This window comes from Simochromis diagramma, unplaced genomic scaffold, assembly GCF_900408965.1.
Source record: "Simochromis diagramma unplaced genomic scaffold, fSimDia1.1 OVJJ01000603.1, whole genome shotgun sequence".
NCBI classification, from domain to species: Eukaryota; Metazoa; Chordata; class Actinopteri; order Cichliformes; family Cichlidae; genus Simochromis; species Simochromis diagramma.
Genome location: NW_024387414.1, coordinates 22,766,403 through 22,793,024, shown reverse-complemented (window position 1 = coordinate 22,793,024; position 26,622 = coordinate 22,766,403). Strand labels below are relative to the sequence as shown.

The following is a 26,622-nucleotide window of genomic DNA, read 5'->3' as shown; positions in this document are numbered from 1 at the left end:
GGATCATTAATACCGGTGTTTGAATCGCGCCATCTGCAAACAGCTGCGGTTATATCATATCTCATAGTTTTGATGTCCACTAAAAACTGTTGCATAACTTTCTGTGTTAACCGTGGAATTAGAAAACTTATCCTCTAAGCCTTTGAAAAAAAACATTTGAAATCTTCAGGATTTGATAACAGTCTTAAATATACTTATTTTACAATCCAATCTACTAAGATTTCAGACGAAACACTAATCAGTTTTAAATAAACTGTCACATTGAAATGAAGCAAATTTTTACTTATGCACATTGAAAAACAAACAAACAAACAAAAAAACATGACAAAATACAAACTGCAAAGACGAACAATGCAAACACAATTCCAACATGAAATCTCAGCTGACCTGTGCTTTAATCTTTTCCCTTTTGCAAAGCTTTGCTCTTTGTGAAGGAGTAAAATAATGAATGCATATCAAACCGTCTGCATCACCACATATATCTATGAAAAATGTCTCAAACTGCCCTCCACATCCGGTCTGTGCATGAACTATTATTCATTTGCAATTGTTTAAGATGCATAATGACAAAACCATAGTAACCATCTGTACATGTATTTTGGCTTTTTTTGTACACTTTTTTTTCTGTTTTTTATTGTTTTTCTAATATATGTATAATCCCCTTTTTCCTTGTGTCCCCTGTGCTGCTGTAACAAGTGAATTTCCCCAGTGTGGGATTAAATAAAGTCTATGTCTTAAACAGCTGCAAAGCATTTAAATCTCATGCAACGACCTGGGGATCAAACATATCCACAGAAAGTTGTCATGTTAAAGGATATGTTGTAATGTTTATTGCATTAAAGCTAAAGCCAGCAGTGCTAAACAGTCACAAAGCAACATCACACTCAAAGCAGCCATGAGAAAAAAAAATTAAACTCACCTTAGCGACCCTGTTGGCAACTTCCCGGCCCACCATTAGCCCCTGGACGAACGTCCTTGCAGCGATGAACGCTCTGGTGACCTGGGCCTTAAGTTTTCTGGGAATGTCTCCAAAAGGCTTTAGCTGATCTGTGTATTTACTGACGCACTCCAGGTAGTCATCTGTAAAGTGGTACTGGGAGTTAAGTAACTGGAACATGCGTTCTAGCAGCCTGGACCAGAAGTCATTTAACATCTCTTCCAAGTTGACGTTGCCCCCCGTGTAGTAGCGCTTTAGCTCAGTGAACAGGTCCTGGAATACTTCAGAGTTCTGCATATACAGCTTCCCGTATGTCCGTGTGAACATACTGTTGAGTGACTTCTCAGAATTGTCCAGCAGTTCCAAGAAAAACTCTATATTTATGGATGTTTTGGGAGATGGGAGAGAAAAGGGGATAGAAAAGACACAAAGCTGGGTCACCACATGATATTTACCATCTTCTTTCCCGCAGCGTAAACCAAACAAAGGGATGAGAACATCTATCGAAGTATGCCTGTTGTATCTATGGTAATTCAGTGGCTTATTTTATGGCCCTGTCTGCATATACAGGGGCAATGTATAGCAGCCAACAATAGGTACTTGATTATGTGAAGAAAGTCAGCTCAAGGCATTAATAATTTAATAGCAGAAATAATGGGCCACAAGGACTATGAATGATTAATGTAAAGTTTCTGATTGCATACTGTAACAAAATATTCATAAGTTTTAGACACAGACACTAGTATACATTATCATCCTGGGCACCCACCATTATTCTCAGACGCATTAGTTTCTCACTGAAACAATTTATTTGTCCATTGAGGCAGCTGGCCTATGGGCCTATAATTGAATATTGTGTTACAGAGCCTTTATTCCTTTTGAATTATCTGAATAGTGTGTGCCAACATTTTACTGTAACGACCTTTTTTTAATCAGTATAATTGTCACAGAGTTAGTATATACGCCGTACATTATGTAACGTTATGTCATTTTATAATAAACCTTTACGCTAATTACCTTGTAACATGAATTCTTGCATTTCACAAACATTCTGTAATTACTGAGCACTTCATGCGCATGCAGCGGCCTGTTATTGAGTCAGGTTGCTTAAAAATCAGTGTTAACACAAAGAACATCGAAATTCACGAGTGAAATTTTGCAATTCAGATTTAACATTCAAAGCAATTATATTATTGTTTCTTTGTCATCTGTCTAAGTGCCTTTCTTCCATGTGAGCACCTGATCTCTGGAGTACTAACTCAGCCAACAAAGAGAAAAACAGAGAGAGAGAGAAAAAAGCAGAATTAGCTGGGGAGTCTCACTGAAGCCGAGCTAATAGGATCCCATGTTCCTGAGTGCATAGGCGTAAATGTTGGGAAGATTATAACACGTCGCTCCAAGCACAAATGTCAAATATTCCTCCACTCTTCTTTGCAAACAAACACTGCAGACATTTTACGTGTCATGCTTGCTAATAAACCATCGGAGGGCCTCTTCTTCTGGTTGGTATTCTGGGTGGCTGACATTTCTTTGCATTGTTAATGATAGCAGTCGTAACCTTACATGGTGGGCACGTGTTGTTCTAATGATAGTTTCTACTTTGATAATATGACAACCCATAAGGTATGATGAATTGGTTCTCATGTAGCCAAGCAGGGTTTAGCTATGAATTATTAAGAAAACAACAAATTCAAAAATCATGTGAACTCTTAAAAATATTATATCTACTATACGTTAGAATACAGTTGTTTCATTTTACAAGATTAACAATAAAATGACCATCATGCCCCACATATTGGAATCATTCTTTACTGAGTGCATCACAAGAGTCAGTATACATATTTAAGCTCTTCATGTATAAAAGTAATGTTTAAATAAGCTCCTGGCCATGATATCTGAACAATCCACATATCTGCACCAGTGTCACCATATGTCAACTGCAACACTTACAGCTGACATATGCCATATGACCAACTTTGTATTTCTTGAATTTTTTTGTGTGTGTGCAAACGGTACGACGTGTCCACATACCTGAAATTGCCATCAGTCTAATCCCTAGTGACTCATTCTAGTTTCTTTGCAGCTAAATGACCTGCCACTACACCAACATTTGTTTAAATATTAGCAGCCTGCAGGGCCTTTTCCACTCCATTTTTCCAATTAGATCTGAATCAAGGACACATAAGCCCTTGTGTATTGCGTGTGCTATTGTATCCGTACCATTTAAATTGCTCACACACTGAGCAGTAAATGTGGAAACTCATGCGCATTTGCAGCCCAACATGTGGATATTTAACCTAAAATGATTTACACTTAATATATTCTGAAGTATTTCGAAATATATGATAGAGGGTAGTTTGAGCATAAATAGCATATTCTGAGATGGGGGAGGGTCTGTGCTGGCGGACGTCGGTTACTGGCCTGGTAGCCTGGCTGCCCCTGGGTGGGTCCGGGACAGGCTTAGGGGTCTGGGGGTGCTCCGTCCCCGGTCTGGGGTGCTGGCTGGGCCTTGGGGCTTGGGTCTTGGTTGTTGTGTCGCCGGGGGTGTGGGCGGGTGGGTGCAGGGGGACTCAGCCCCAGTGCAGGGGACCTCTGGCGCATCGGCCCAACTAGGGGGCTCTCTTACTGGTGGGGAGGCTGTTATATCTTTGCAGGTGGTCTCCTCTCTACAGGAGCTCACTCTGCAGGTGGGGGGAGAGATTTAGGAGAGGTGGAGAATGAACTCAACCTGGGCGTCTATTGTCTTGTGTAGTTTGGGAGATGATTGGATGATGGGGTGGGTGCAGTTTTCTCTGCGGTGGAGTCGGGTGGGCTGCCCCGGACTCTGTGGGGCTGGGCGGTGCTGCTGCTGTGGGCCCGGTCCGGAGGGCCCCCTTGCCCTGGTGGGTTCCAGAGTGTGGGGGTGCCTACTGGGGACAGCGGGCCGCTTGCCCCTCCCTTTCTTCCCTCCCCATCCTCAGCTACCTCCCTCTTCCCGCTCTACCACACCCACACACACACGCAGGGCTTGGGGTGCAGGTATGTCACCAGGGTGCAGGGGAGGCACTCCCCCTCTGTCCCATTCTGGCCGCCTGTGCCTCAATTTTATTCTGCAACCTAGACATCCACATTACTCACACTCTCACATAACACATACATATAGGGCCTTGGGGCTGGGCACGTTTTACAGCATCCAGAGGATGGTCGGTGTATTCCAACCCACCTCTGGCGCTGGTGCCCTACCCTCAATTTTAAATGCATATAGACACTGAGGGTTTTCGGGAGGAGCCATGCTGCTCTCTGGCAGGAAGCAGGAACCATGCTCTCCTGTGTTTTAAATGCACTTTAGAACAGCACCAGCAACACTACATATGAGCGGGCGGAGGGAGGTTTGGGGTCTTCACTCACCCCGGTTCTGTTAGCCGTCAGGGCTGGGGGGCTGGGAGGAGGTGCTGGGCGTCAGACTGGGGTCTGGGATGCGGGGCCTCCCTGCTACTGCAGATAAGGAGGTGGTCCGCTTGCCTCCACCCCAGAGAGAAGGGTTACATCTCCTGGGTCTAGGTGCCTGCCCCTCTGGGGGCGGGGGTACCTGGACCTGGGATATAGAGTATGTTTGGGGAGTGTGACTGTCTGTGCAGTGTCTATTTGTGTCTGTCTACACGTTGGGTGAGTGCCGAGTATTTGGTTGTGTATATGGGGGTGGGAATGCACCGGAATGCACGTTTGTGTCTGCGTGCGCCTGTTCGTCTGTGTGTATATGTCAGGTTGGGTCTTAGACTCAACCTCTCTGGGAACATCTCAGGCCCTCCAAAGTACGGAGGCCTATCTCCCCTCACCACACTCCCTGCCGGTGGTTGATGCCCTCAGGCGTTGGTGTGTTGGTGGTTCTTGTCGACTGGGGCTGGGCGCTCATGTATGTACCGGCTCACTCCTGGTGGCCAATTGGCGGGGCCTGGCGCCTGTGGCCCGGCTGGGTTCCTTCCGGGGGCTTGGGGGCCCTCAGGCCTCTGGCCTCTGGGCCTGAAGCTCAGTCCTCTCTGGCACAGCTGGCTGCCGGCAGAGCCCGCAGGCACGCCACTGCAAACCCCTCTGGCCTCTGCTCCGTAGCTGCTGGGTGACCTCTCATGTGGGGCTCTACTCAGCTCTTCCCAGGAGGGCGGCACGGTTCCCCCCCTTTGGTGGTCCTCCTTGGGTCCTCGTACTCTGGGGCCTCTGGATGTCTGGGGCCTGGATCTCCTCCATACCTGCTTCATGCCCTGGGGGACGGGGCTATGGCTCCCCACACTCCCTAGCAGATCGTTACATGGAGAAACCTTTGGAATACAAGCGTGCTGATCCACACAGGTATGCACACAGGTGTACACACGGGTGTTCAGAGACGCGGACTACACCTTTCTTGGCTGCTGCCTCAAAGCACATTGTGCGCTGTCTATCTTGCGTGCTGCACAATATAGTTTATTATTTAGTATCTACTGATATCTACTGCTAGCTAGTTTATTGTGATGGTGCTGTATTTATTATCTTGCTCTTTTTTGTTTGTTTTCTCTTCTGTTTTTTTTTCTCCATACAGGTGATCCAGGTGTTTTGTTTGTTTTTCTTTCTTTCTTCCCCCCTTTCTCACCGTCTCTTCTCCCCTCTGTTTTTCTTTCTCTCCCTCTCTTTCTTTCATTCTTTCTCCCTGTCCTATCCCCCAGTCATGTCTGTCCTGTCTGTAGCAACTGAAAATAAAATAAAATAAATACATAATTATAATAAAGGTCAATCAAACGGACCAATATGGCAAGGCCACGATGATCCACTTGGTAAAGTAAATCCGCTTGGCATCTTTCTTGGCCTTAAGACAACAATTCTGATGGCTAAAGATCCAAACGGGACAAAAAAAAAAAAAAAAAAAAAAAAAAAATAGCATATTCTTTTAGTTGGTCGAGGATTCATTTAAAACTACTTGACACTACAGGGTCCTCCCGAGCAGCATCACCACATGAGCTCCTGAAGTGCAAACTACTTCAGAAATGCAACATGACCTTCACATGATGAGCTCTGACATTATGAAATGAGTGAAAAGAGCCCATTTATAGTAAATGCCACAAACCTGTGTGATACAGGTCTTAGGTAGACTAAGACAGTGCTATAGACAGCAGCGTTCCTTGCATAAAAAATTGTCCACATACCTTTTGAATACTTTGAATATAAAAATAGTGAGGCAGTGAAAGATGAGTACATTGCAGTTAATTCCCTGAAATAAATGGCCAAAGGAATAAGATAAATTTTGCTAAAGAAACTGAACTCACAAATTTAATCAAGTTCTACACGGCCTAACGTGGTCCCCGGCAATGCTATGAGTGGTTAGAAACAGATTACACACTATTCTGCGCAGAAGTGTCAGGTTAAGTAAAGTGACTGCTGAAAGATAATAATTAGATAAGATAACCCGATAAAACGCCCTCAGGACTCAGACTACTTACTGTAAATGACGCTGACAGTGTTTTACATACGCAGGTGAGAGCCAGTGGCACCAGCTAATGACATTCTGGGTTCCTGTGATTATATGCAGCTCACTACACCCAAACCTAGGAATACTGTATGACTGCATTTATTGATTTCCCATTTAAAATACTGTTAAATGACACTGAACAGCTGGTTTGGATGGTTTTCTGTTATTCACGCCTTTATGAACTAAAAACCAGAATTAAATGGGACGTCAGAATTTTTCTTGCTTTTTCAAAAATCAAGTAACAATAGCTCTTTGATGGGAATGTTGTTTTTTGTTAAGCCTATTGTGTGTGAGGTGCAGCACGTTCCTTAACATCCATTCGACTGAGGACAAAGTATTCTTCCCACTGCCCGAGTGCATTTCCAAAATCTGTCCATGTTCAAGCTATTATTTAAATATCTTCGTCTTATTTTTAATCATTATTACAGAAGATGACTGTCTTTACTTTTGCAACCTTGTCTTTCAAAAGGCATGTGTTGCATTTTAGAATAACTATTGTTGAAAGAACAAATTACTTTCAGTTTAAAGTTTTGTATTGTCAGTCCAAGACTTGAAGAACAAGTACGCAGAATAAACTCCACCCTTGTGTTTGCATAACTGTTTGTTTTTTGTGTGATTTCAGGGTCCACTACCTGAAAAATTGGCCGTACTGAGAGTTTCACATAGCAGCTGCAGCCTGCCAACTCATGAAGAGTGAACTGCTCTCCTCTGGCCAAAATACATATTTGACAGAGGATTATCATTGAAAGTTATTGACCTTGGATAACATTCAGCTACCCAGCCGTGATGGTCTTAATACTTGGAAACATTTCAAACATGCTGGAAACATACAGGGGTGTATGCTTACTGACACAAACCATTTAGGAATCATCCAGCATCCAGATTCCTCAAGTGATGGAGGCTCTAAAATTGAGTTTGAGGGTTACGATTCCAGTAATAATATGAGAAAAAAAAACAACAGCGTCTGCTTTTTGAATTATTTTTTAGCTCAAAAAATTCAGCACATCTAAAAAATAATGAAGTAAAATGAAAATGGATGAAACATAGCATACCCCCATAATAGCATTGCAGTTGTTTGTTGTACTAGCATGGCCGCATTTAATCAAATGAAAAATTATTGTGTTACAGTATAAAGCATGTTGAGGCGACTGCTGTTATGATATGATCCTATAGAAATAAAACTGAATTTAATTTAAAATATTTTTTTCTATTAAGACATTGATAATAATGACAGTAATGTTAATAATTCTGACCATTGGATTGCAGCAAACAAAATTTAGGGGAATTTTTTGATTTGTCCCTTTCGGAGCATTAATACCAAAATTCAAATTCAGTCCACTGTGTAGTTGTTGAGCTAAATCAGTTTGTCAGTGCTGTGCAGGCACTGCTGACCCAGCTATAGGCACATTATCGCTGGTGCTAGAGACAAAATTCAAATGGAAGACAGGGGTTAAAAAACAGCACCAAGTGGCCTGGTGGACGATACTAGGGTGATAAAGGATTACAAGAAAATATAAGAAGGTCTGGCGATGTGGAAATGGAATATGAGGAATGGCTATAGACTTTTGCACACTACTGAATATTTGGACGAAATTTGTAAAAAATATCAGTTCCCTTCTAATTTTTCATGTCTCTGTTTTGCCTGTGGTTGGACTGCATCATTAATGCTAAAAAGAGTCTACAGCCGGCCAGAGACCCGGTATTTCTTTTAACACGGTCAATTAAAATGTATCTTCGTGCTCTTTCTCTGTCTTGATAAATTTTGTAAGACTTTTAAATGAAAAATAAAGAAATAAAAAGAGTATCTGCAAAGTTTTTAGAGTATAGTCCAGCCTTCCTAAAGTCTTCAGGCACATAAATCTAATAATATCCCTTTTCTATTTCTCGATTCATTTTTTTATGTAACATCTTAGTTATGTAACATACAATAACTTTAAGTTCTGCAAAGTGCACAAAAAGTCTGTCATATACTGTTGTCATTAGCATTATTATTAATCATCCTGTCAGCCAGAAGTTTTCTTTCCTGGTTTTTTTTTTTTTTAACTTGGAAAAACACAATAAATAATATGCCGCATAAAAACTATGACAAAGTGAAGCTCCGGTTTACTGCCAGTCAGAACCGAGGATGGACTTGCATACAAAATAAGAAAATGCACATGGTGTTCATACCCTTGAAGCAATTCTGAGTGTGAAGAATCAATTTTCTCTGAGAGCAGAAGTCCTCCTTTGATATCTGGCCTAATTACTGTAAATAATTATTATGATTAATAAAGGTGACCTTTCTGTTGCTCTGATAATAACACATTATCCACAAAAGAAAACGTGTGCTCGCCCATTAATTTTACTTCACACAGTTTGAGAACTCAGTCGCTTAAATGCCTCAAACAATGAAATTCCTCATTCTTTGTATGCTTAATTAAGACAAAATTTCAATTACTGGTCCAACAGACTTGAATGACCAGAGGGTTATAGTACAAAACTTAGCATAAATATTATTACAATTTAGATATTCTGGCCTGGTAATGTAATGCATTTTAAATACAGTCAGAGAGAGACACAGAGCTGTCTGCATAATACCAGAATGCTCAGTGTTTTACTGCTTCCCTATAAAAAAGGGACATATTAGAAAATGAGTAAAAGTCAGACAAATATATGTTTTTACCTCATTCACTCACAAATTAACATTTTATGTCACCATAAAATATCCATCACTTGGAGCTTTTTTTTCTTGATCAGCACAGTATTTAAAGAAGTCATATTATCTACCAAATAGGACTCGTCAAATGCAGACTGTGTATATGAGCCTCCCATTGGCCATAAATTTCTCAAGTTCCACTTGCTCGGTATTGCCCTTTTTTCAACATCTCCTTTGTTCTGGGAAATAACAATAACCCAAACTAGCAACACATGTGCAGAAAACAGCAGTAAAACAAGCCTACACAGTTCTTCCGTTAAATTAGCCAAGTTAATAACAGTGCTTACATCTGTGGCACCAAAACAACAACAGCTTGACTCAAGTGAACTACTTCAACCGCAAATAAACACTGTTTAGTATTCCTCTGAACTAATGGAGTTCAGTGTCAGACGGGTGACAAATTGCAGTGAATTGTTTCGTTTCTTGTGAGGATTTTCAAAACCGAATGGCACAGGGGAGCTGCTGTTAGCATCGCTGCCTAGCGGCGACGAGGTCCTGAGATCTGACCAGCTGAGTTTGCATGTTCTCTGCATGCAAATGGGGGGTTTAGTCTGGGTACTCCAGCTTCCTCCCGCAGTGCAAAGACATAACTGGTGATTTTAAGTCAGCCATAGGTATGAGTGGTTGTCTGTGTCTCTGTGTTAGCCCTGCAATAGGCTAACAAGCTATCCACTAGACTAATGACCTTAGCTGTAGTGCTATAGCAACTGGCATAGCCCCTAATCCTTAATAAGAGAAGCAGTTAAGAAAATAGACAAATTTTCAAAACCCCAGAACACAATGTTTAGTGAATAAGGGAAATAATGTAACATATGTTTTTTTTTACAAGTTTAAAACATGAAATAGGTTGTAGCCCACACTATTAAAATCCAATGTGTTGTCCCACCCATCCACTCAAAACTCTTCCACTCAAAACTCAGATGAGAAATGTTTTCATCTTACTTTCTATTTTTCTCACATCAAAATAAATGCAATCAGTTGCACTCACTATGCTCAACCAAGCAATAGACCGGGGTAATGTAGTACTGGAAGACAGTCTGTTTAATGGATTTGAATTAAATATGCTACAGTTATTGGTTCCTACTGACTTTACAGTGACAACTTTGTTGAGCATTTACATTTTAGTGTATCCAAATGTTGACAAACTAATCAAATCATTATTAGTACCATCTATACTTTTTTTTTAAACTGCCAACAACATGATGGGCAGCTGTAACTTAAAATAATTTAAATACAGCAATAAAGGGCACAGTCTCTCCCGGAAAACATGCACAGTGTGGGTTTCAGCCAACACAGACATACTAGTCTGGTCAATTACTGGGTCAGGTAGGCACGAATGTAAAGGTGTGCAGTTTAGAAAGTGAAGCAATTTTAACATTTGAGTCGCTCCTTGATCAAAATGTCCTAAGACCTGTCAGTAATAACGGCTCAGAAAATATTGTGGTCACCTTCTGAGCTGACCAGTAAATTATGCTGGACAAGCACCTAACAAACCTCTGACCTTGGCAGCTTCTATGATGCAGATCCTCTTACAGCTGTGAAACAGAAGTGCCACATATTCCTGGTTGAAGAAAAAGGTTGTATTTCATCTGCCGTTATCTCCAATGTGTCACTTTACACTGGCACTGACAATGAAGCTATTTTAATGCTTCTTTATTATATTTGTAGCACCTTTTTAAAAAGTTGCGTCTGTGGTTTCTCTTAACATTTGAAGACACACACACTAAAAATAACAGGAGCATTCATAAAGAGACAATGTTTTCATAAAACTGAATGGTCTGTCACTATTCTAGGACAACAACAAGCTACATAACAAACAGAACCTAATTCATAAAATCCATGTAATTTCCTGCGCATGATACCGCCTGATTAAATATTCAGAAACATCTGTTTTAATTTGTGTTCATGTCCATGTTGATGAATTCCAATCATTCATTTAAGGGTGATACGACAACAGGACCTTAATTATCATGAATTAACATATCCTAATGACACTAGATGAGAAACAACAGATTAGTCAGTGGTGAACACCCATATTTATTTCCAAAAGGACCATGGTGGCATTGATGAAAGTAACAAATAGGAGCTTCAACAATGCTGACTTCCAGGCAGCATAATGGGTGTCAATATTTAAACAATCTAGCAGCAGCAGGAGCAGCAACAGAAGCACTGCTGCCTCACAAAAAGTACACCACAGAGGGAGTGAACCAGCACTTTAGAGAACCAAACATAAAGGTATCCTGATTTTACAAAGTGCAACGTGCAAAACAGCAATGCAGAGGAAAGTTAAAGGCCACAGCAGAAGATACCACTTTGTTTTCCCAAGCTGGTACTGGGCATTTTCTTTCTTTCTTTTTTTTAGCTTTGGCTTTGTTTCAGGTTGGAGCGGTGACACTCAGCACTTAAACCATTCACCGACTGATGGACTCAAGAGGAAATAAAAAAAAGAAAGAAAACGAAACAAAAAACAACTCAGACTGCTGTCCAAGAGTACAGAAAGTGCCACTCCACAGTGTCACCGTAATCTGTGCTCAGCCCTTAAAGTTACTGCCTCTGATTATTTTTGTATTTCTACAGATATCTATTAAAAAGAAAAAAGAAATCCTCAGTTAAAGAATAAATTAACAAAAATATCATCAACTATAAATGGCCATTTAATTCCCCAACCTTTGTACTAATTATAGTTCCCAGTTTCCACACATTATACTGAGTTAACTGTAAAATTAGAATCGAACATCGCACATCAGAACAAACTGGGCTGCAGTAAATGTTAATGACAACATTTTTCACACTGTTTTGAATTGCTTACTGTGCAGAATGGATGCAACACTATCCTTCTGTGACTGGCTTTATTTCTAACACGGTGCATTCAGGTACACATTCTACTTTGTAGTTTGGGCCCTTTAACTTTATTTCTGTCTTAATGGTGACTCTACATTTAACACAGTCCGTCTCCTGAGGAAAGCTATAAATAAAACTTGAGTTATTACTTACTATCTATTTAATGTATTTATTTAAAATACTATTAGTCCTTATGTTGAAGTATACGGAGTATGATTTCTTCATGAAATTCATTTTACTCTTATGGCAGTCTGATACATAATAGAAATGTGCCAGCTGTCACAAAGTTGTTAAAAATAACTTACCTGTATTGTTACATGTTATCTGGCACAATTGTCAACTCATTATACTCAATTTTCATCTTCAGGCTGACATCGCCTCCACTGTAAATAACATCCATGAGGGAGGGGATTTAAATTTCCAAAATCAGCCACTAATGAACCAACGTGTGATCCTGAGTCCTTTGTAACTACTGACGCACAGCCACATTTCAGAGTGGAGTGGAGCGACCTTAAAGAAAAATTAGTGTCGGGTGATATTGAGGATGCATATCACACAGTCATACAGCTGGCTAGGATTGCTGTTATTACTTCTCCGGATAGATAGAGACCTGAGGGTGAAGCATGTCTCCAAAGAATGAAGTGGTACTTCTTGATCAGAGTGTGATGGATTTGGTGCACATGTCCAATTCCAGAGTAGGCAAAACATCCTCAGACCTGAATGATCTTACTACCATATTTCACTTATTTTTGGAACACGCTGCATGATTCCGTCTTTCCTTTCATCTCCTTGAATACTTCTCTCACACCCACAAATCTCAAACTATTAATTATTAATTGGACTTAAAAAGAAAAAAAAAAGGATTCGACTGACCAAAATTATTTGGTCTTGTTTCCAATCCTGAGAAGTAGTTTAGAGATCCCACTCATCCTCTGAAACCAGTAGGAGATTGGTCTCTTCTGGCCTTGCTGGCGTTTATTTATCAAAATCTGTATCAGTTGTGAAGCAGTTTTTCCTTTTTGCAGTTACCAAACCTGAAGCATTGATCTTTTTTATGTGGTGTGCTTATTTTTTGTCTGCCAGAGCTGGTTGTTCATGAAACTGTTTTTTGGAGTGCCACGCTACACCCTCTTTAGAAACATAAGAAACATTTCTACTCTGTCACTTTTCTTAGAATAAAAAAATTATTTATTTTCCTTTGATATTTCTAATGCCATGTTTTTCACTGTCACAATGATAGTAAGAAATGCTCTGCTACAAGCTTCTGTTGAGTAAAACGAATCCACCTCACCATCATCTGAATACTGCGATACAACTGACTGAAATGTCAGTCTATAATATAATATTTATGTAATATTTCTTTCTTATTTTACACCTTGGAGGTTTCTTTAGGTGTCCATGAAAATATCCAGTGAGCCTCAGCACTGTTGCTGCAGAGCAATATTCACCTTACATGTTCAAATAAATATTTCTTCTATCATCATCAAAACAATATTAAAATACGCTCATTTATTTTAACCTAAAACAGTGACCTAATTTGAGATCGGTACATTTGGCACAACAGATTCAGCACACAGGACATGCCCAGACATAAAGCCTTAGACACTCAAGTTACAACAGTTAAAAATAGCATTTACTGCCTGGCATATTAGAAATGTCAAACTGTAAAGATAAAGGAACAGTTTCACATTTCACAATGGTATCCAAAATTACTTTCTGAATGCTGAAACATTATAGTTTTATGCACAGGGACTTTAAAATTCATTGTTTGTATGAAAAATAGACACACGGAGAGCAGATATTGATCAAATGGTAAGTCGGTTCGTGCGTGATTGTTCATCGATCATAATCAAATTCACTTTAAACTATGAATAAAAGTGAGCACGTGAGTGAATGTATGAATATCAAAGGCCTCGATCCCCAGGCAGTATCACTCCGCAATGATGACAATGCATTTTCAACCGATGACATTGTGTGCAATGAGACTGCAAGCAGCTGGCAGCCAGGTGGTAAAATCCATTTTCCTCACACACATGATGCATATCACAGTGGAGCTGACAGCATCGATACAAGGGGCTCGTAATTAAAGCCCTCTGTTGTAGGACACAGATGAACTGGAGGCAAGTTTCTCCCAATCTATCAATCATCGAGTGACAGCTCATTTAAAACATCTTTAAAATTAAAGTTGCACCAGCCACCGCTCTTTACAAAGAACAATTGTTTTCTGACAGCTAAGCGAATCTCTGCTTTAAATCTCCGAGAGAAAGGTTGAGCATAGAATTCTTTTATGCCGCGAGCTGACAGATTGAATGGAGAAGAAGCCCGTTCTCTGCTATCAAAGAAACAACTTTGGCTGTACTTGATGCTCTCTGATAGCAGCAGAGAGGGAGGTCACATATTTGCCTTGGATAATGGGCTTTTAGACATAATGGCATACAGCCAGCTAGCCAAAACAGAGATATTTCACAATTCAGCATCTGCTGTATTAAAAGATACTTGATGGTATCCAAACGTACCATCTGGCCCTGCAAATACCGGATGAGTGGATATTCATTCCAGTTCCTTCTACAGATTTGTAAGTTAGTTGAAAGATAATGTGTATCCAGTAAATCTTAATGAAGGATTTTAATCATATTTTGTCAAATGCTGTATACCATCTGAGGAAAATGCGGCTATTATTTGAAGTAATCAAAATATATTATTGTAGATTAGTCTATACATGATCATTACAGTCTGCTGTACAAATTCCATCATGTAAAAGTAAAATCTTCATCTGATTTAAATTTGTCCCCTTCAAGACAATCTTCTGCATGTCTTGATCATTCAATTGCAGCTAACGTTTCTTTCTAGAAGTCTCTGTGCATCTGTGAAGGGCGATGGAGCTCCTCCACGCCATAAAATTACAAGCAATTTCTTGTCTTCAGGATTGGAAACTGTAGTCTCTTTGATGAAAACTGCTGAAAACTGCACAGTTGTAGCTGGAGACCAGTTATCATCACCAGTGATGATCTGCCACAAAAAATTTGGGTCAGTTAGAAAGAGAAGTTTTCTTTCTGTGCAAGTTCGAGGTTTATGTTGAAATCGCTGAGAGCACAGTGAGAGTGGTCTGAATTCCCACGGTCAGGACTTCCCAGGAGCGATCTAAAAAGTAGCAGCCGGACTAAAAACTGTCATTCCGTTTCCAAGAAGATGTCCTTGAACAAGAGATTGACCAAATTTAAATCAGTTAAGGCTTTTGATTTTTATGGACCTGCTCCCAGAATCTCTTAATCACACCTCTTTTCCCCTAACTCAGCATTGGTGCTCATGCTGGTGCCAGTGCAGAGACAGCTTTTGAGAACAAATCCTTATTTAGACAGGTCTGAAAACTAAATTATCCAAAATTAAACTCATGTATGATTACACAGTAGAAGAATTTGTGGGATGCATGGGGATATTTCTTTTCTCCTTCCTTTCCGTTTTTTTTTTAATTTTATTTCCTTCCACGGCACCAGCTCCAACTTTTAGACCAGCAACTTTCTGTGCCAGTTCCTTCTGTTAGACAAAAGCCTTTCTTTCAGTAGACATGCATGGAGCCAGTTCCTATAGAAGAGAGGAAAATATAGAGTTCTAAAGCATGAATTCAAAGCATAATAAATTAGGTTAGTCTACCTGAAAAATTCATGGATAACAACTCATTATTCCTCTTTGAAGATGCTCTCTGAAAACTGGCAGAACACATACTTGAAAAGCGTTAAGATTCACACCCTGGTATAATCACGGAAGAGCCACACGCAGACATTGTCATTTCTCACATGAAGAACTGCTGTCATTAAAGCCTGACGCCTTGTACCTTGTATTTATATTCCAGGATACAACTGTAATGTCCCCACAGCAGAGGAAGGAATACTGTATTATCTCAGTCACAAGATGAATCGCTAAAATGCATAAATAAGACCGTGTTAGCTTTACTGCCTTGTGTTGTTGTTTGAAATGCAGACATGTTTGAAATAACGAGTGTGTTAAGCAAGTTCCATGACGGCGGGTAATAATCAGTGGGTTGGTAACACTGCCAACATCCTTTGCAGGATTTGCATCCATTACATTTTGTTCAGTTGCTCTGCCTTGGCTTCAGTGCATCTGGTGACTTACTGAGATATGTTAGATCTGTTATATGTGTTTTACAAAAGTCTAATACTGGAGACGCAGAGCATGTAAAGAATTGTTGATCAATTGCAGGGTTGACCACCACGCTCAGCCATCAGCAGCTTTAGCCCGGTAATTAGGATTATAAATGTAGATGCTGGTAGATGTAAGATATACTGGGCACCGACCATGCTTTCTTCTCACTCTCACTTGAGGTATGTTGGGTGTTTGAGTGAAAAGCTTTCAATGGGATTTAATTAGGTGATTCTATTGCAGTGCAACAATAACTTATGCAGTTTTTTTTAACAGCAAATGGTCGAAATGCTTTCTTTCTTTTCTACCTTCCTTGTTGTAATGAAACTATGTACAGTGCTTTCAGTACTTGGTAACTTATGTTAAAGTATATGAGTTTGACATAGACAGTTTTTACTTGAATAATTCAACGTACATAATACCATGGGGGTGACACTAGTACAAGCATTTCTATAAGGATAATAAATGCTACTAATTGAATGCTTGTAATTAGTAGTTATTGCAGTTTGGACAGCAGTTATTTGGCAGCTGTAAACACTTTCTGAAAAATGGTTTTCCATTATTACGCTGGTATTTTTACAGTAAAACACCTGACTACTGTAAAAATTTCACTATTGAGGATTGATAAGCAGAATTTGAGAAAAAAAAATCTATACACATTTGCTGTTCTCATAAATCGAAAACCAGATCCAAAGAAACATATGGTGTGATGCCGGCTTCAGCTCAAGAGGCACCAGGCGGGCACAAAAAAATGAACAGCTAAATCATTTAAAGAGAAGAGTGATTTGTGATAGCCTCCGGTGTGGGTAAGACAGGGCAATGATTGTTTAAGACATGCTGAATGATGGCATGAACCAGGAGGGAGTTGCCTTTTAAATAACGGATGGTGGTAAATTATACGAGAGGGCTGAAGCTGAAAGGCATGGCTTAGGCATAAAATTGAAAGAAGAAAAAAGGGGAAAAGGAAGCCTGATGGAGCTTTCATTAAACACCATTGCTTAATCAAAGATGTTCTGCTCTTGTAAATTTAACCATATTGACCCACGCAAGATCTACATGACTACTAACAAGTATAATCAAAACAATATTCATTACCATTTGTGCTCGAGGCAAGTCAGCATACTGTATTCATACCTAATTTAACTGCTGTTATTAAATCTTCGTCTGTTGTTATCAGGTTTTAAGGGAACAAATCTTGGCAGACACATTCATTCTCTAAGTGCAAATGCAGCTGGGTTTCTGTGGCTTGTGTTTTCCTCCTTTGTTCTGTGTAAAAGCAACATCTCTGAAGATTTGCAAACAAATGACCAATTCAGCCTTCGAAAAACAAAAAGATACTAGTTAACCAAGAAAGTAGGACAAATATTACCAGGAAATTACCTCCCAAAAAGTTGATTTGTTTATTCTTCAGCCTGAAGAAGTCAATTGGACGAGCGACAAAACGTTTCTACCACTGAAAACGCTACGTCCAGATGAACAGAATCAACCTTGTGGGATTTACTTACCTGGGGGATTGAGCATGCATCAGTATACCAGGAAAGTGGTTATTATCAACAATCATGCGAAGAGAAGATGATAGACAGAATGATGAAAGATGGTTTGGTTGGCTGTAAGCAGGCCGTGGTCTATAGTACTCTGAATCTTTCTCTGATCTGTGTCAAAACCAGCAAGTCTCATTTCTTGTAGCATGAAAGTTCTTTTAAAGAGAGAGGCAATCTGTTCCCTGATCCATCACTGCTGCCACCCATCAGCACCCTGTGTGACAGGACTGGAAGCAAAAGAATGGTTGCTACACGGGCTTTTCATTGGGAATTACAGGAGATGTGTGATCTATGGACCACAGACATCAAGGCCAACTGGCAGCATCATAGGTTTAGCTTTTCTCTTACATTCAGTGATAATATGAAATATTATTAGATTGTTTAAAAATTCAGTTTTTAAAATAAGTGATTTACAAACACCTTTGTTAACATTGCTGCAATATAATTAGTTATGTTAGTTAGTTAGTTATGTGCTGTGATCCCATGTGTTTTTCGTATATGAAAGAAGAAAAAAACTTCAGTGTGTGTCTGTGTGTCTGCTTCCTACTATTAGTCATCAGATGGGCATAGATTTTACAACATGTGCATTTATATTCATAAATGTTGACAAGGATTTCTTCTGAAAAGTGAGTTTACCTTAAAAGTGGATAATGCCTGCCCTTGGCAGCAAATATGAGGTACCTTATATTTGTGCCTTGCAACTCCCTGACAAGGACATCTGTTTTCTCTTGAGAGAATCCACCCTTTACTTTCAATTGCAAAACTAACAGCACACCATGTAGGGAAAGCTCTGCTTATTAACAGGAAAGAGAGGAACTGATAGTGATAGACAGTGATTGATGCTCGACCTGAACACACCCGCTGATAATGTGTTCTTCCTCATCCCAACTAACTCCTTCCTGCACAGCAGGAGAGATGTATGCCTGTGTTCTAAGACTAGAGCCATAATCACCCAGGCATCACCCTGGTATGTGTGCCTGGATGTCAATCACTACGGGGTGTGTGCAAGTGTTTTAATACGCCAAGACAATAAAGTATCTCAAGTATCAGTTGACTAAAATCGACACAGTATTATTATCAGTATGTATTTTCAACCGTCTTCAAACTATCAGCACACTCTACACAGTATTTTGTCTATTTATCTAACCATGGTTAAGAATGGTAGATACAATATTAATAGCACACTTTTGAAACACAAAGAAAGCTGTATTGTGACAGTAGGTCTACACTTCCCATTTACATCGTGCTTTAACCAAGATTGTCAATATGTAATAACAAAGCAGAAAATACTACAACAATAACTGCTCTTGCTGCAGTGTTTCATTGTAAGTCTGAATACAGTTCTCTGAAATAAATATATGCTGCATGGTGTATTAACTTCACCACCTGGGATGGTGCTATACCGACTCCAGTTTGGGCCTTTGAGGACAATTTTCTTTCAAAACCAGCTACTAGATTGAACTTTGAGGAGTTCTTGTCATTATCTTAAAGTACTAAAATAATTGCCCTTGAGGAAATTAATTACCTTTGTGCACTGTTGCACTCTGTGTGGAAAGTGATTTAGTTAATGAAAGCTGAAGTACTGTCATCTCTTCCATTGTCCCTCATTTTTCAAGCTAATAATGTCAGTGGAACCAGTGGGTTATTCCGAGCATCCGAGCGCCCACCTTGTTCACGCACATGACATTTAACACCTTGTTTGCTTTTGTCTTTTTGGGCCATGAAAAAAAAGCACTAAACAAATAAATTAATTTCTGTGCTCTTCTTTTGCAATATGGTCAAAATAGGGTGTAAAATCGCTTCAGTCAGGTACTTGCTTTACCTTATAATTGCAAAACAAGTAGCAGTTTCTACTGCAATGGAAATTAGTAATGTGAGGAGAATAATCAGTGACAGCTAATTGCATTACACTTCAGAGATTGAGATAAGATTATGAAGGATGTGGCAAATCATACTGTTATCGGGTGTAGCTGTAAAAGCAATTAAAATTCCACCATTTTTTGTGTCACAATAGCTTTTATGGAATCTGAGATTCAGTGTCAGTGAGCATATAAACCATCTGAGAAAGTTAGTGTAAAAAAAATGAAAATGGGTTGTTTATTTCCTGATAAGCTTCAGTCCTACATAACTTAACCTCCTATTAAATCAATGAAAAAAAACACCTTCACACAATCATACATATGCATCACTGAAACAGGAAATCACACAGCAGGATGCCTCAGATACAAAAACAGTCTAAAAGAACAGCGCTCATACTAACGACCTAAGACGGTAGACTAGTGCTAAACATTTCCAAGTTTGTGAATGTGGTTGATTAAATTTTGTCATCAGAAGGTACGAGGCTTCGTGTAACGTTCAGTTCGGTGTGCCACATACATGTAGGGCGACAGCTGGCTGTATCCTTTGAAGGTAAGGAATCAACATTTATCTGTACGAGTCGTTTCATAGACAAGAATCACAAGGTGCTTTAAAACTGGAAATATGCAGCAAACAAAACCAAAATAGACACAGTTTCACAAACAGGATCATTTCTACCTCTATAATGAATGCACGATTCTTCACTGTGCCTAAACTTTGGCAAAAAAGAAAGCGCTGTTTTGTCAGTGTCAGTCTGCAACTGTGTAAAATGCATTTTCCAAGCAAAATTACATGAAAAAGAAATGCAATAAGGCATAAGCAATAAAAACAACTGTGCATCTGTGGTGGTCCACATGCACATCCACGAGGGATTCCCTGCCTTTTAAACACTGCCCCCCCATCCTAATATACTGAGGTATTTCACTGCACCCACACCCACTGCAGTCTGATCCTCTTATTTGCTGTGAATACGTCCCATCAGCCTAAGGCTCAAGAACGGAGGGCGGAAATTCTTCACTTTTAGTGACTATTGTGTCTGGAATCTGAGGGGAACTAAAGGTGAGATATAGCCAAGGTGCCCACAGGCTTGGCAGGGCTGCCAAGGATAAACTAATTAGCATGTGCTATGTTGAATGGGAGAGCATTAGCGGAACTGAAGTCAGTTAGAGCTGAAGGAGCAACTTAGTAGCCCCCCAAAACCTTCACAGTTTGTTTGATTTACTTTCTGAAATCTCATTGAACACATTTCTCTGTCCAGCTGCCATACATGCAAGTTTTTTTTCCTAATGTTCATCATTTTTTCATCATCATAACGTCAATGAAAATGTTCGTACACTCATCAGAGTTGCCTTCGGCGGTTAAATTTGGACTTTGGACCAGAAAGGTGGGGGGTGGAGTAAGAGTGGGGTTGCTTCTACAGACACAAAGCTCACAGCTTCTGTTTTTTTAGAGTAGAAAGCACCCCAAGAAAAACTGTGGTCACTGTGCTCTGTGAAATGTCACAGTGGCACAGTTTCTGACAAGAGATGCTTCTTTTGAATTGCCTGTGTGTCTTTTTTTTAACGCAAACCCACAAACTAGTAGCATTCTCTCTCTGCATAATCATATTTTTAAAAAAGGAAAGCTTAACAACATCTCTAAGAAAGCAGTGGTCTACATAAACAGTAGTCTTGAAAATGCATTATTTATCATAAATTATCAATGAATCAATTTACTGCACATAAAACTTTCAGCTGGTGTTATTCAACCCTCAGTCATAAACACCACAACCAATTTCATCATGACTGATCATCATTCACTAGATAAATGTTTGAAAAAAGCTTCACTGCCATGAGTAGCTCATGCATCTTAGTGCACAAAATGAATAAAGAACCCACCTGATGACTAATACTAGGAAACTTGAACCCATGTATAACATTTAATAAAGCATAAATTTTAGCACCTAGCTGCAACATCCCAGCTTCCTTAAGTCACACTTTGGAGCGTGCGTTAGTCATGATGTCATTAATTAGCAAGTCCCACTTAACGATTTCACCTGCATGTAAAATGTATGGATCTTTCAAAAACAAATTACTGTTGTGAATCATTTAATTTTAGCTCCATGATTTCATTTCTATCAATTTCAAATGATGGTCACATTAAGATGCCTTGTGAAACATTAATTACATCCTTTTTTTCTGTTTTAGAAGTCCAGGTTTATTTCGAAATAGATCTCAATCGACCTTTTCAGAAGACCGCACTGCATTTTCACTTATATTCAAGCCACACTGCTGGCACAAAGTTTGATGCGATGAAAGAATCTAAAAGGCCAAATCATGTTTAAGTGGCATTTTGATGACATTTCTTTGGCCTGTTTAACCTTTGGTGAGTTTCATTTTTCTTGTGCATTACATCTTATCCATGCAGAGCCATTTCTCATTCCCTCTGCTACAAAAGACTATTTTTTCTGACTTTTCACCAATCTCTCCACAAAACCCTCCTGATAAATGAAAAAAAGAAATCCTGAATGCATCGATGCAGTTGCAGCAGTGGTGAGAAAACTAGAGTATGAAGAGCGTGAGGTTCAGGGACAGAAATAAAAAGCACGAAAGGCTGTTTGTATCAGACGCTATGGAAGTAAGCAACGAATCCTAATTTTCTCTGTTTACGCAGAGCTCCGGGCTGTAAACATTTTGCTTGCCTGCTAAGTCCATCGAGGAAAGATGAGAAAAAAGTAAAGACACTCTAGCTCAGACCAAGACTGATGTTAGCCTGCCTGCATTGCTTATATTGTCTGTTGTGGTTGTGTTTTTCTTCTGCATAGTTTCCTATCCTTTTTTTCCCATTGGGATGGGCGTTGTGTTTACTGTCTCCTATATCTGGGGAGAGGTCTTATGTACAAGATTTCCAGAGCAACACTTGTTTTGAAAAAGTGTCTGAAGCAGAGTAAGAATTAATAAGTTGAAATAATGTAGCAACAATTGCAGTTCCTTCAAACATCCATCGAGAGGGCAATTTGCTACTTCTGGCTCTTGAGGTGGGGATGAGATCTGTCAGCACACCTGTACGATATCTGGAATTTTGACATTCATGGTAACCAGAGAATGAATTATAGTTCAAGTTTGCCTGAATTTTGGCCTATTATTGTTTTCATTAATGGTGTAAGATATCTTAACTTGTTCCCCAGTGAATGTGTCCTAATGAAGCTTGTGATTCACTGACTTCTCCTGTCTTTGCCACTGTTTCGGCACTTGAAGCCAGCTTTCTTGGGAGCCGCTCATCCAAATATCATGAGTGAGTCATTAAAGTTCTTTGTCATATCTCTACCGCTCCACATAAGAAACAAAAAATAACATTTTTAAAAAAAAGGATTATAAAGATTATATTATATCATCCTTAAACGTCAAACCTTTTTTGCTTTAATTTGAATTATTATGGTTTAGAGAGTTCATGAATATCAGAAATACAATACCTAAGATCAATCAGAAATAATTTATAGTAATTCTCAAGATATAATAAGAAGTGTTGAACTCCTGAAAAGTGCATGTTCATTTATACACACAATACATAGGGCTCCTTTACTACAAATTGCTGCATTATTGTTTTTTGGGATTGTGGCCATCAGCTTGCGGTAGTGCCAAGCTGTTATTGAAGTCCAGGCTGCTTTGACAGTGGCCTTTAGCTCACAGATTATGGGGTTCAGGTCTGTTGAATTTGTTGGCCAGTCAAGCACAATAATAACCTAGTCAGCAAATCCTTTGGTAGTAGTTTTGTCACTGTGGGGAGGTACTAAGTCCTGGTGGAAAAGGAAATCTGCATCGACATAAAGCTTGTCAGCAGATGGAGGCATGAAAGTGCACTAAAATCTCCTGTTGGATAGACTTGATAAAACACAGTGCACCAACACCAGCAGATTTCCCTTGTGGGAGCAATAAAGTATCTATCTATTGATCTGGATGACATGGCACATCAAATGATCACGGACTGTTGAAACTTCACACTGGACTCCAAACACCTACAAACACATACTCAACATTTACTTTCATCTGAAAAAAGAGGGAACACTGAGCAGCAGTCTAGTTCTTTTTCTCATCAGCCCACATAAGGAACATCTGACATTGCATCTGGTTCAGCAGTTGCTTCGTAATAGAAATGTAACATCTGTAAATGGTGATGTAAATGGACTGGCTCTTCACTTTATACAACGTGCCTCATTCAACTACTCACACCCATTTACACAGGCACGTTTTTCTGTTGTTAAGTGTTTTCAAGAGCAACTTGCATCAAGAAAATTGCCCAAGGAAGTTTGGCATGCAGACAGAAGCAGCCAGGGATTGAACCGCCTTCTAGTAGATGACATGCTCTACCACCTGAACTGTAGCCGCCCCTCAGCTATGGTTGTAGCTCCTTTTCTGAAGATATCTGTGCATGGTGGCTCTTGATGCACTGATACCAGCCTCAATCCACTCCTCATGAAGCTCTTCCAAGTTTTCCACTTTACTTGCCTTGACAATCCTCTCATCCTTGTTGCTTGTGTACCTTTTTCTACCACACCCATCTATCTGTCTGCCTCTCTATTCTAGTCAACTCTGCACTAATACGTTTTGACACAGCACTCTGCAAACAGCCCGTCTTTTCAGCAATGGCCTTCTGCGCCCTGCCTTCCCAGTAGAGGGATGTCAATGATCATCACTTGGACAACTGTCAAGTCAGCAGCCATCCCTATTATTGTGGTTGTATTTACTGAAAGTATTCATATTCTTTATTCTAAATTAAATATTCTAAATATTTCAGGAAGTGGATTTCTGATTTTCTATAAGCCACAATCATTACCTCTAAAATAAAAAAAAATCATTAAGTATTTGAGTTTATAGGAGAGACTACCTTTTTGAGTTAAATGGCAAAACAATGACATTTTAATGAAGCTTATGTGTAAGTTCAATAATGAACATCTGTATTGACTCATCTGTCTGCTCTCCCAGATGTTTGGCTGCTAGTCTAGTGACTTCCATTTTCCCACACTGTAAAACTCAATGCTGACATCACTGCCGTAGTCCAATCAGCCTCCACTCTGTGTACTTTGAATCGTAACTGCTCATCCTTCATTCTGTCATGCAGACTCGCCATCTCAACCTCACGCAAGCCTCCATCTTATTTTCACCATTACTAGCGTGCAGACTGCAGGCGGCCCTGCCCTAATTCCTGTCACCACTGGGATTCAGTTCTGCTGTGATGGGCCATCGGAATCGAATCACCAAATAGCGTAACTGAATTCTGTATGTCAATAAATCAAGTTCAATTCCTTTTAATGATCTCGCCTTATTGAAACAATATTTTACATATGTGTATGGATGTGTGCCATTTCTCCCACGCAGAGTGGAGCAGACCAGCCAACTCTGGCAACACAAAACAAGAGTACTTATCCGAACAACCTTTAAATGTAACACTGCGCTGATTCTTTGATTTATTACAATGATAAAAATCAGAATGTAATATTTCAACGTCCACACTACAGTGAACTTTAAACCTTCCTGCTGGGCACGAGAGACACCGCATAAAACACAAAACTTTTCCCATTGTCATCTGCCTCAGTCGCAGCCCTCTCCAGCAAGGACTCTGTCTCCCTGCACGAGGTACAGAGCCTTTTCTTGGCTCAAGCAAATGCTACAAAACATTCACAGCAGCTAGTTGGCTTGTTTTCAAAGTTAATGAGGCTTGAAGAGTTTTAGGAATGAGAAAAGTAGAGCACTTTCTCGCACTTCAGTTTTCCAGTGAGAAATGGACACTGTTCTTTTTATACACAAGGTCGTACTTCAGATTTAATGAGACACTGCGTGCATATTTGGGTACCGAAATAAATGCTGTAAGGCAGAAACATGAAGCCAAGAGAAATTTAAGATCTACATTTAATATTAATAAAGGGTGTTCCCGACCTTTTGCTCAATGCATGCTGAGATATTCTTCGGTTTGCACAACACTCAGCAGAATAAGAGGATATAGAAAATAAACAATTTGAAAGAATATTTACATTTGGATGCTACACTTGAATTTTGCAATGATCTGCTGAATGTTGTTGAAATTGCCATCCGTTTTTTTTTTTCTTTACATCTATTGTTATATACTGTTATTCATATTTATTTTCAAGTATATATTAAACTGTCATTATGAACTTGGTCACACTAGACAAAGCCCTGACAGCAACCCTCGCAACCTGACGCCGCAATCTGCCTCACATAAACAATTATTTAGCCCTTTACTTTTCCTTGTCAGTTACACTTGCTGAAACACCCGTCTCCTTTAACTGCAGCTTGCCTCTTGTCCTCCACCCAGTCTCTTGGTTATGAGCCCTAGAGAACAAAGAGCTCGTAACCAACCACTGCTTGTCGCGCTTTTGTTACTTGTCTTCATTAAAGGTCTTGTGTTCAGCATTTTCACTGCCTGGTGATTTGCCTTCTGGCACCGGTGACGCTTGAAGAATGTTCTGAACACTGAATTTACGCCAAATGTCTAAATTGTGACAAAAGTGAAAAAGAAAAACAAGGAATTGGTGAAAAAAGACCTAAATGGATAAAAGACAACACTACTTACTATATGACAAATCCTGGATACTGAAAGGTACAAATGACAGGATCAAGAAAAGGTTTGTTAAATCCTGTAAATGAGCCCCATAAATCAGTGCTTGTGTGTTTCTGAAAGCTCAATGAAAAGCCGAGCCTTGCATTGAAACCAAAAGATAAATGTTCTAGGCCTGACTGACACACCTGCAGAGTTGTGGGTTTAAGATTGTTTTCCTGTTGCTGAATCGCTGTTCACCTGACATCCCAGAGCTCAGAGCAAGCTGTCAGCACCAAAAGATAAAAAATGGTTGTTTTGAAAGAAAAGAACTGGAATGGAATTAGTGCTACTTTATCCTGGTAAACACAGTTCTGGGATGGAGAGAGCCAAAAACACAAGGCTCAAGAGCCCAGGTTTCAGTGCTCTCAGTGGGAAACAGGAAGAACTGGGAAGAGAAGTCTTAGATGGAGTGTTGTTAGAAAGGCCTGACTTTGGTGAGCCATCTCTGCTGACCATAGTCTCCCGGCTCCTGATCATCCTAAAAACTCGAGCTGAGGCTCGAGAGAGGTGACGACGTCTGGCAAGT

General features: G+C 39.8%; 1 protein-coding gene across 3 annotated transcripts in view; it reads right to left on the bottom strand.

Moving 5' to 3' along the window:
• LOC120721466 (glypican-6-like) overlaps window positions 1–26,622 on the bottom strand; it is a 144,853-nt gene that overhangs the window by 72,976 nt on the left and 45,255 nt on the right. For all 3 annotated transcript variants that reach the window (XM_040011823.1, XM_040011820.1, XM_040011821.1), the window contains exon 3: window positions 920–1,311. In XM_040011823.1, coding sequence (XP_039867757.1) covers window positions 920–1,311 — 392 coding nt within the window. The remainder of the gene's footprint in view (window positions 1–919; window positions 1,312–26,622) is intronic.